The sequence below is a fragment of the Epargyreus clarus genome, unplaced genomic scaffold (genome assembly GCF_041222505.1).
Source record: "Epargyreus clarus isolate Ecla_fem2 unplaced genomic scaffold, WU_Ecla_fem_2.2 ptg000021l, whole genome shotgun sequence".
NCBI lineage: Eukaryota > Metazoa > Arthropoda > Insecta > Lepidoptera > Hesperiidae > Epargyreus > Epargyreus clarus.
In genome coordinates this window covers 11378645-11389187 of record NW_027332228.1, presented here as the reverse complement: position 1 = coordinate 11389187, position 10543 = coordinate 11378645, and the positions used below count along the sequence as shown (strand labels likewise).

At 41.0% G+C, this 10543-nt stretch overlaps 1 protein-coding gene across 1 annotated transcript; it reads right to left on the bottom strand.

Moving 5' to 3' along the window:
* Nucleotides 1-590: 590 nt before the first annotated feature.
* LOC140750838 (uncharacterized) lies at nt 591-8500 on the bottom strand. Its single transcript, XM_073084564.1, has 8 exons — nt 8445-8500; nt 8015-8371; nt 7675-7930; nt 5161-5213; nt 4703-5077; nt 4400-4618; nt 1075-1200; nt 591-848 (listed from the first exon to the last, which is right to left on the bottom strand). Exons 1-8 carry the CDS (start codon nt 8454-8456, stop codon nt 591-593), a joined length of 1656 nt encoding a protein of 551 aa, XP_072940665.1. The 5' UTR covers nt 8457-8500.
* Nucleotides 8501-10543: the final 2043 nt, after the last annotated feature.

Below are 10543 nucleotides of genomic sequence, written 5' to 3'. Positions count from 1 at the left end.
CGACGGGGCAATGCGCTAAGAGTACTCCGGTTGCGTTCCTTTGGAGATCCCGGAGTCCTCTACGCAGCGCTGAGGACGGCCACCAGGGGGGTTTTAGTGCGGTAAGAGTCCCACATAACCCTGTGTCGCTCCCAAGGGGTGCAACCGCGTATTTATTTAACAATTTCAACCACGACTGTTCCCTCACAAATGTCTTCAAGCCAGTCTGAAATGTAATCGTCGTCAACTCTTTACATTATTAAAAGGAACTAAACTTTTTATTTTTTCCTTATAATCATACAGTTGGTAGATGGAAATAATTAAGTTGTGTCGTTGACCATTTTTCCTGATATCTTCACGATTTAACAAGATTTAATAACGTAAGGTATTCAGTGAGTTATATTTTTTGTTGCTTGTACTAAAAACATTTTTCATAAACAATGACTTCGGAAGTGTACAGCGTGTATGGGTACAAATCTTTTGATGGCGTTTCAGAGTAAAAATATTTGATATTTTTAATTTAAATTTTTTAATAAATTATTTACAGGGCATTATAAATATATCAGATAAACTTTTCCGATAATATCATTGACTAGTAAGATTAGTTAGTATTAGTGGTGAGCGAGGACATGGACGGGGGCGGCGTGTACGGCGGGGGCGGCGTGGTGTCCGGGCGCGGAGTGGCTGACCACGGCGTTGAAGCCGCTGTGTGCGTCGGCGGTGTAGTGCACGGTGCGGATGGAGCCGTCAGCCTCGTGCAGCGAGTACTCGCCGTGCACGGCGTCGCCGTCGCGGCTCTCGTGCTGGGACTTGTTGTCGCCGGTGTGGCTGTCAGCTACAGAGTACGCGAAGTCGTACTTGGGGTGGGCCTAGAAGACGAATAAAAATAATAGTGTGTTATATAATTGTCACTATTACTTATCAAATGATATGCGACAGTATTTTCTGATAACATACATCATAAGGTTCCGGCTGGTGCGCGGCAACGTATCCATGTGCGGGTGCCGCGTAGTGGACGGGAGCGGCGTGAGCGACGGCGTAGTGGGCGGGCGCGGCCGCTACGGTGGCGTGACGCACGATGTTCTGAGAGGAGACGGCGTGCGAGCCGTAGTGGGCAGGGGCGGCGTGGACGGCAACAGGGGCAGCATGGTAAGCAACGGGGGCAGCGTGGTAGGCGACAGGAGCGGCGTGGTAGGCCACGGGGGCGGCTACAGCCAGGGGCTGCTCATGACGCACGATGCTCTGCGAGGAGACGGCGGCGGCCGACGAATAGTGGGGCTCGGGCAGGAGTCCCGCCGCAGAGATGGCCAGTACGGCGCTTAGGATCACTACCTGCAACGCAAACCAATATATTTCAGTCACTGTAATCCTCCACAGTACTTCATTCCGTCTAATAATTCAGTGAATTGACTTACTTTAGAGAACATGTTGCTATAAAACTGGGCTTCCAACTGATACGTAGCTTGTGCTGTGAAACGCTTTTATACTCAACCAAAATCATGAAGGTTAACTAGTAACACGTTCTGATACGAATTAAACCTGAAATATTGAAGATACTACAGTGTTGAATAAATTTACCAACCTGCCTTATACTGACTTGACCTTTACATTGAAATCCAAAGTGAAAAATCAGTAGGTTGGTAGATATTTATATGGGATGCTTTTATTAAGGAGTAAGATCATAAGAAAGTTCTGTCCATGAAAAAAAATGAAAATAGTAACAAGTTACGTAAATAGGCAATTATGAGTTACCTGTAACTTTAACAAAGCTACTAAAATATTGAAAATGATCGAACTTTAACCTATGTAGCAACTGGTAAACTTTTAAGACAATAAGTACGTGTGTCATAATACTTATTGATATGAAATAGCAAAAGTTGATCAATGCTATGGACGGGTATTAATACACATTTTTTTAGCCCTATAATTTTTTAATCAGGAGCTTTGACAAATCACGGCGTGGAGCAGTCACATTAGCGGTGTCACAAGCGTTGTGTAATGTGTATAGGTCCGAACTCTAGCGATATAGATATCTAAACAAACGAATTAAGATTTCTGTTCCACATCTGGGTGTGTGTTCATTCGAGTTTTTGTGTATCCGTGGTATTTTCGAAACAGAAAAAATCGTAATAAAATTGATTAAACCATAGTTCACCTTGCTAGCCAATTAGAAGACTAAACAAAACTTTGAGAACTTTTTTAAAGAGATATACGTATCTTCGCGATAATTTCCTTCGCCGTTAAGTAAGCAATTATTATTAATATACTATACGCACCTACAACCTGTGTGCCTAGGATTCGAACGTCGGACCTCACGATTGAGAGAACATGTTTCAACCATGTCATCATTATCATCATCATCATCATTATCAACAACAACTCATCACTGCATCATTCCATCATCATTGTCCCATTGCTGGGCACCGATCTCCTCTCATAATGAGAAGGATTAGGCCAGAGTCCACCACGCTGGCCAAGTGCGTATTAGTAGACTTCACATACCTTTGAGAATTTTTTTATAAATCTCTCAGGGATGCAGGTTTCCGATGTTTTCCTTCACCGTTTAGCAAGTGATAATCAATTTCTAATACGCACATAACTTTGAAAAACCATAGGTGCGTGCGTGGCATTTGAACCTCGGACCCCTCGATCGAGAGGCCGAGTTTCTTAAACACTAAGCTATCACTGCAACTGCAACCATGTCAAATTTCAATTTATCCTATGGTTTGTTAAGAATATATACTTTACAGAGAGTAAATAATTGAAGGTTGTTGCTTTCCACAGTTTTATTAAAGTATTTTAACGCCATACCTATTCCTGCCTTGTAATAACGATGTATTAAAAGATGCGCTCTGTATCCTTAGTATGAGCGTTTTTACAAAAATGACTATTTTTGTATTTTTTTAAGTATTTCCCATACATTTCCTATCAGTCCTGATACAGTCCGCTAGGTGCGTTAATTGGAAATATATGGGAAATACTTAAACAAATACAAAAACAGTCCTTTTTTCGAGCCGTAATAACTCATGCTAAGGGTACTGTTTTAAAAAGGGTGGTAAGACAGAAATAATAAATGATGCATTTTATTTTAGCCTTCAAGGACATATACTAACCGCATTCCTTATTCCCTTAATCCCCACTCCTTTCATGTTTGATGTCAGATACATATCTCTATGGACGGTAACCAGTATGGCTTCCATAACGGCATTGCTAACTTCTTAAAAATAGGTTTTTTTAAATGAATATCTATACAAAGAAACTTGCAGTATTAGTCAGCTGTACAATAAAAAAAGGTTTTAAAAATGTAAATTTCATTTTTAAAATTTATTTTAAAAAAAGCTTTAACTTTCATCGTACATACAAGCAAAATATGCTTAAGTGCACTCCTACGGTATTAAGAGGATAACCTGTTTTGGCTTAAATTGTATAAACGACTACATAATAGTCATTTTTATATAATTCAACACTTTAACTGCACTATGAAGTATACTAATTAGAATTCTTATATTTCGTAGTATAATCACAAATTATTATTGTCTTAATATATTATTTTAAAGTAATTGTACAGATAATCCGCACACAATTCAATGAAGTGAATTTGAAGAGGGTAGAAAGTGTGTGTGGACCGACTCCGGCGGCATTGCCGCCTAACCTAATAACAGCAGTGTTAAGCATTGCAGTAATCTGATTTGAAGGGTGTGATAAAGGACATATACTTTTCCGAGGCATTCTAAGTTAGTCCTCGGGAGTAGAGGCGCATCTGTGGCCAACCTCATGTAGGAATCTAATCCTATCCAGGGTTGAATACAGATGCCTATAAGCGGCGGTAGCCACTTACCATAAGGTCTTCTGTATGGTCGTCTGCTACTCAGATATTAAAAAAATGTGATCCTTGTTGTCAATGTCTGGGTTAATCAGTTCTTAGTCTTATCTATTCTGAAAATTCTATTTGTTACCTGGATATATGTATGTAGGTAATTTTAACTTGACGAAAACTTACAAATACATCAACAATCTTATCGTTAAACCAGCACCTCAATTTCATTATTCTTCTTTAGAGCAGTAAAATAATCGGATCTTTTATTGGTTGAGACAATGAAATTATCAAATGAAAAGTTCCTGGGCTTCCCGAGACTTGAATTCGATTCCATCTGAGGAGTGAGATATTTTAATTAATATTTCCATACACTAGATCTTTGTACAGTAAAGTATATATACACTTGCATTTCTTTATTTGACAATAATTCCAAAAAAAGTTTGAAGTTTTTTGTTAATCATTTATTTATTATTTAGTACCATAATATTTACAGAGCAGTCGTTCTTTTTCAAACACCGCCTCAATTAAATCTATCAACATTGACTAGCATCTAGGTTATAGGACTTAATGGTGGGCGAGGACATGGACGGGGGCGGCGTGTACGGCGGGCGCGGCGTGGTGTCCGGGCGCGGAGTGGCTGACCACGGCGTTGAAGCCGCTGTGTGCGTCGGCGGTGTAGTGCACGGTGCGGATGGAGCCGTCAGCCTCGTGCAGCGAGTACTCGCCGTGCACGGCGTCGCCGTCGCGGCTCTCGTGCTGGGACTTGTTGTCGCCGGTGTGGCTGTCAGCTACGGAGTACGCGAAGTCGTACTTGGGGTGGGCCTGTATAACAAATTATGTGACGTATTATTAAAAATAATCCTATAATTACCAATTTACATTCAATAGTATTTGTTGTTAACATACATCATAAGGTTCTGGCTGGTGTGCGGCAACGTATCCATGGGCGGGAGCCGCATAGTGGACGGGGGCGGCGTGTGCGACGGCGTAGTGGGCGGGCGCGGCCGCTACGGTGGCGTGACGCACGATGTTCTGAGAGGAGACGGCGTGCGAGCCGTAGTGGGCAGGGGCGGCGTGGACGGCAACAGGGGCAGCATGGTAAGCAACGGGGGCGGTGTGGTAGGCGACGGGAGCGGCGTGGTAGGCGACAGGGGCGGCTACAGCCAGGGGCTGCTCATGGCGCACGATGCTCTGCGAGGAGACAGCGGCGGCCGAGGAGTAGTGGGGCTCGGGCAGGAGTCCCGCCGCAGAGATGGCCAGTACGGCGCTTAAGATCACTACCTGCAATGCATACCAAAATATTTCAGACACTGTGATCCGCGATAGTACTTCATTTCGTCTAATAGTTCAGTGACTTTACTTACTTTAGAGAACATGTTGCTATGAAACTGTACTTCCAACTGATACATTGCTTGTGCTGTGAAACGCTTTTATACTCAACCAAATTCCATGAAGGTCAACAAGTACAGGTTCTGATACAAATTAAACCTGAAATATTGAAGATACTACTGTGTTGAATAAATTTACCAACTTGCCTTATACTTACCTGACCTTTACATTGAAATCAAAATTGAAAAATCAGTAGGTTAGCAGGTATTTAAACAGGAAGATTTTGTTAAGAAGTAAAATCATGTGAAAGTTCTATCCATGAAAACAAAAAATAATAATAACATGTCACGTAAGTAAATATGTATTACGTGTGTCTTTAACAAAGCTTCTATAATATTGAAAGTGGTCAAACTTTGACCTTTGCAGCAACTGTTAAATTTTTAAGACAACAAATATAATTATGTCATTTTACTTATTGATATGAATCAACAAAAGTTAATCAATGCCATGGACTGGAATTTTTGTTATATACTGTGGTGGTAGTTTAAATTAGCTCGATTATTTTAGGTAGATTAGGTACGTATTATAGACAACTTTAATCTGTTCCTGTTATCCTGGGTCTAGAATAGGACCACGATATCTCCTGAATGTCTTAAGACGCGACCAAAAGGGGGCTTCCGGGATTGCGGGTGGCAAGAGTGGGAGCTGGAACCGTCCAGCAAGCAACCCCGAGAAGGACCTGAGGTATGGTCTCATACCGTAGTAAAAGTCGTAACACCACATGATGTAGGAGGAGCGTAAATTGCTCCCCTCAGTACATAGCCGATAGAGGCATTGCGCTTGTAAGACTCCGGTAAAAATCCCAAATAACCTGATGTCGCTCCCAAGGCATCGGGTGCCTTTTAAAGGTATTCAGACCTTTGATAACTCACGGTAGTCACATCAGCGGTCTGACGGCATTGTGTATTAGTTCGAACCCCAGCCAGACAGATATCTAAGTTAACGAATTTAAATATCTGTTCTTGTTTATTGTTATTGTCGGTGTTTGTGTATGTTAGACCATAGTCCACTGTGCTGTACCTACAAGTGCAAATGGTTAAACCTCACATAACTTTGAAAATATTTTTTAAAGATGTCTTTGGTACCTAGGTAGGATTATCACGAAGTTTTCCTTTACCGTGAAGCAAATTATTATTAACTAGGTGTGCCCCGCCCGCGCCCGCGTTAAAAAGAAATCTAATAATATCATAAAACAAATTGTCAAGATTAAATGGTCTTTGAAATGTGCCTCCCGGGACCATAATTTAATTTCAAGGTCTTCCTTAAGGATATACATGTGAAATAATACAAAAACGCATTTTTGCCCCCAAAATGTGTTGCCTATGTTGAACCGTCCCCTTCTCGAAAAGCTACACCTCTGTTATGCGGCTAGATTACAATTCTAGAATGTCACATCATTGATAATTAGATATTGTAGGTCGGAGACTGGATATATATTTTGGACAATACAAAAATAGACAGGCAAATGGGAGTCCATCTCAACCTCTGACAGCTGCTTACAGCTATATAGAATTTTCCCTTTTTTATATTCACATGCGTAAATAAATACATAACGAAACGAAAAAATAAAAGGCCCTTATTATTATTTTTCTACTTCTTCTTCTAAGTTGTGTACCCACGTTAGAACTTAATTATAACTTGTTATAAAATATTATTAAGTAAACTTACACACCTGAGAGTTCTTACAAAAATGTGCTTGTAGTAGGTACGTGATGGCTATTCAAATCCACACTTAAAAGCGTGGCCCGTAACCTTACTGACTGACCATGATCCGTGGACCCGTTTAGAAGTTATTAGGGATTTTCACTATGGAAAATCCCTAATAACTTCTTCAAGAATTAACTGCACATCTATTCCTGCCTTGTAACAGCTATCTATGAAAGCATGTGCTCCGATTTGATGGGATGGTAAAAGCGAGATAATAATAATGATGCATTCCATTTTAGTCCTAAAGGACATGCGCTTGAACTTATACATCACTCCTTTCATATTTGAGGTCAGTTATATATATCCATGGACGGCAGTAACCACCTTAATGTCTTCCTACTACAAATTACTATGGTCTTAAAATAATAATATCCCGCATACAAATTGAAATATATGATCCCTATGTGTCTCGGTTGGTCTGTTCTTTATGTAATTTTAACTTGGCTAAGACTTACAAGTATGACCATAATGTTAACCAACATTCATAAACCAAAACCTACATTTATTTACGAGTATTATTCATTCAAATAGAAAAATAAACTGCACTTATTTGGAACACTGAAATAATCAAATGAAAAGCTACTGTGCTCCCAGATACTAAGTTTAAATAATATTTCCATACACTTGATCTTTGTATCATATAATTTACAAAAGCAAACTTCTGAATTTATTAATCATTTATTAATATTTAATAACATAATATTTACAGAGCAGTCGGTCTTTTTCAAACACCGCCTCAATTAAATCTATCAACATTGACTAGCATCTAGGTTGTAGGACTTAATGGTGGGCGAGGACATGGACGGGGGCGGCGTGTACGGCGGGCGCGGCGTGGTGTCCGGGCGCGGAGTGGCTGACCACGGCGTTGAAGCCGCTGTGTGCGTCGGCGGTGTAGTGCACGGTGCGGATGGAGCCGTCAGCCTCGTGCAGCGAGTACTCGCCGTGCACGGCGTCGCCGTCGCGGCTCTCGTGCTGGGACTTGTTGTCGCCGGTGTGGCCGTCAGCTACGGAGTACGCGAAGTCGTACTTGGGGTGGGCCTGTAAAAAAAATAATGTGACGTATTATTAAAAATAATCCTATAATTACCAACTTACTTTTAATAGAGTTTATTGTTAACATACATCATAAGGTTCCGGCTGGTGCGCGGCAACGTATCCATGGGCGGGCGCCGTGTAGTGGACGGGGGCGGCGTGTGCAACGGCGTAGTGGGCGGGCGCGGCCGCTACGGTGGCGTGACTCACGATGTTCTGAGAGGAGACGGCGTGCGAGCCGTAGTGGGCAGGGGCGGCATGGACGGCAACAGGGGCAGCATGGTAAGCAACGGGGGCGGCGTGGTAGGCGACGGGAGCGGCGTGGTAGGCCAAGGGCTGCTCATGACGCACGATGCTCTGCGAGGAGACGGCGGCGGCCGACGAGTAGTGGGGCTCAGGCAGGAGTCCCGCCGCAGAGATGGCCAGTACGGCGCTCAAGATTACTACCTGCAACATAAATTCAATATTAACCTTCATCCTTCACTATTTACTATTAGCACATTTAACTCGAATAACTTACTTTAGTGAACATGGTTGGTATCAAAGTATCAACTGATACAAATCTGTGTGGAGAACCGCTTTTATACCAAGTGGAGTACATCGAAGGTTAACAGGTCAAACAAGGATTTCAAATTTCAGCTCATACCATTTTACATTTTTATAGAGAAAATTATATGAAAATATTATTTACGACCCATAATTTGTGCATGCCAGTCCAATGGCAGGAGTAGATAAGTATTAAAATAGTCTCTACCTGTAAAAATTGCCTATTTTTTTAACATAACATAAACGTATTAAAAGTACACAGAAAATATCTCTGTTTGTTTCTTTTCTTATAAAAAAGTTGCCTTTAAATTACAGATGATATTTAGATGATATTGCTTTACTGGAATAGCTAAAAAATTAAAGTGAAATGAAATACTCGTAATTCACACATACAACCTTTTTGAACTTAACATACAACTATAGTAATAAGTCTAATTACCTTACATTGATAAAAAAAATGCATTTCATTTTTTTATAATATAAGAGTAGCAGCCGAGCATGCAGTCCACCTGATGGTAAGTGACTACTGCCGCCCATGGACATCTGTAATCAACCCCAGATAGGATTAGATATTCCTACCTGAGGTCGGCCACAGATGCGCCGCTACCCCTGAGGACTAGGCTGGAACGCCTCGGAACAGTCTGTCTCCCTTACCACACCCTTGAATCCAGAACACAGCAGCGTCTAACACTGCTATTATTAGGTAGAAATTGGCGTGGCGGTGGTGCCGCCGGAGTCGAACCACAAAGGGTTCTACCACTTTCAAACATTTCATACAGATAACATCCATTTGTCTCCACGCACCGATGTGCATTGGACTAATTTTATGATACTCAATTAATACCAAAAAAAATTCATAAATCCATAGAATGTAAAGTATAACACATAACCTTTCAATCAACATCACACTGATATCATCGCGGATTGATACATATATATTTTTGTACAACTTATTACCAATTTGTATAAACAATACATACATACCTACAGGTCGTACGATTCTGTTAAGAATGCTAAACATAAGACTATGAATAGCACATGAAACATGATAAGCTATCCACATCAGGCTAAGCTTGCATTCTTTTTTTAATGTTGGAGTAGCAGATGAGCATGCAGTCCACCTGATGGTAAGAGGCTTCTACCGCCCATGAACATGTGTAATCGACCCTAGATAAGATTACATTCTTACCTGAGTTCGGCGACAGATGCACCGCCACCCCTCACGACTAAGCTGGAATACGTGGGAAAAGTATGTCTCCCTTACCACAGCCTTCGAAGCAGAAAATAGCAGCGCTTAACATGTGGGCGCGCCGGTAGGTAGATCTACAATGGTATTTCGATTCAACTAATTTAACCAATATTTATAAAAATTATAGTTAAAATAATTAAACGAATAAGCGTTAATGCCACCACAGTAACAATAACACCCAAGCAAAATACCAAACAGTTCAGAGCACCACCGTGCCGTGCCCACTATTGGACAACTTCTGATCTGTTGACAGTTGCGCGCCCCTTTTTTATACCATGATACGGGTAGCCAATTGTTAATACGGAGCGGTAGTTCGAAATTAATGTCATGTGATTTTAAAAACGGAATATTTATATATATGAAATGAAGCATTCTCCCACACGGCCATTCTGACGAGCAGCCGTTACGGCTCGCGAACAAAAGTTTAAAAAAATCAAATTCAATAATATTAAAGAAGTGGATAAACTACTTTAGATTCGCGGATAATATAGTCTCAATTTTAACCACAGAAGCCAAATCTCATGGTACACAAAACACGTAACTTTAATTGGTTAACCCCATAACCGGTGTCTAATAGTGTAAATAAATGGTCGTGTCACATGAAAAGAACTGCCAAATCACATGGCTGATGTCAAGTCACATGACATCATAAATTCGCTAAGTCACATAGCTTACGTACATAATTGATTATTATCTGAAAAGAATTGCCAAATCACATGGCTGATGTCAAGTCACATGACATCATAAATTCGCTAAGTCACATAGCTTACGTACATAATTGATTATTATCTGAAAAGAATTCCCAAATCACATGGCTGATGTCA

Bases quoted from the DNA above. Each gene is read 5' to 3' on its own strand.
- LOC140750838 (XM_073084564.1), bottom strand. The intron at 1,201-4,399 runs GTACACGCCGCC...CGTCATGAGCAG, and splicing joins GACACCACGCCGCGCCCGCC to CCCCTGGCTGTAGCCGCCCC. The intron at 849-1,074 runs GTCTCCTCTCAG...TTCGTCTTCTAG, and splicing joins CCCACTACGGCTCGCACGCC to GCCCACCCCAAGTACGACTT.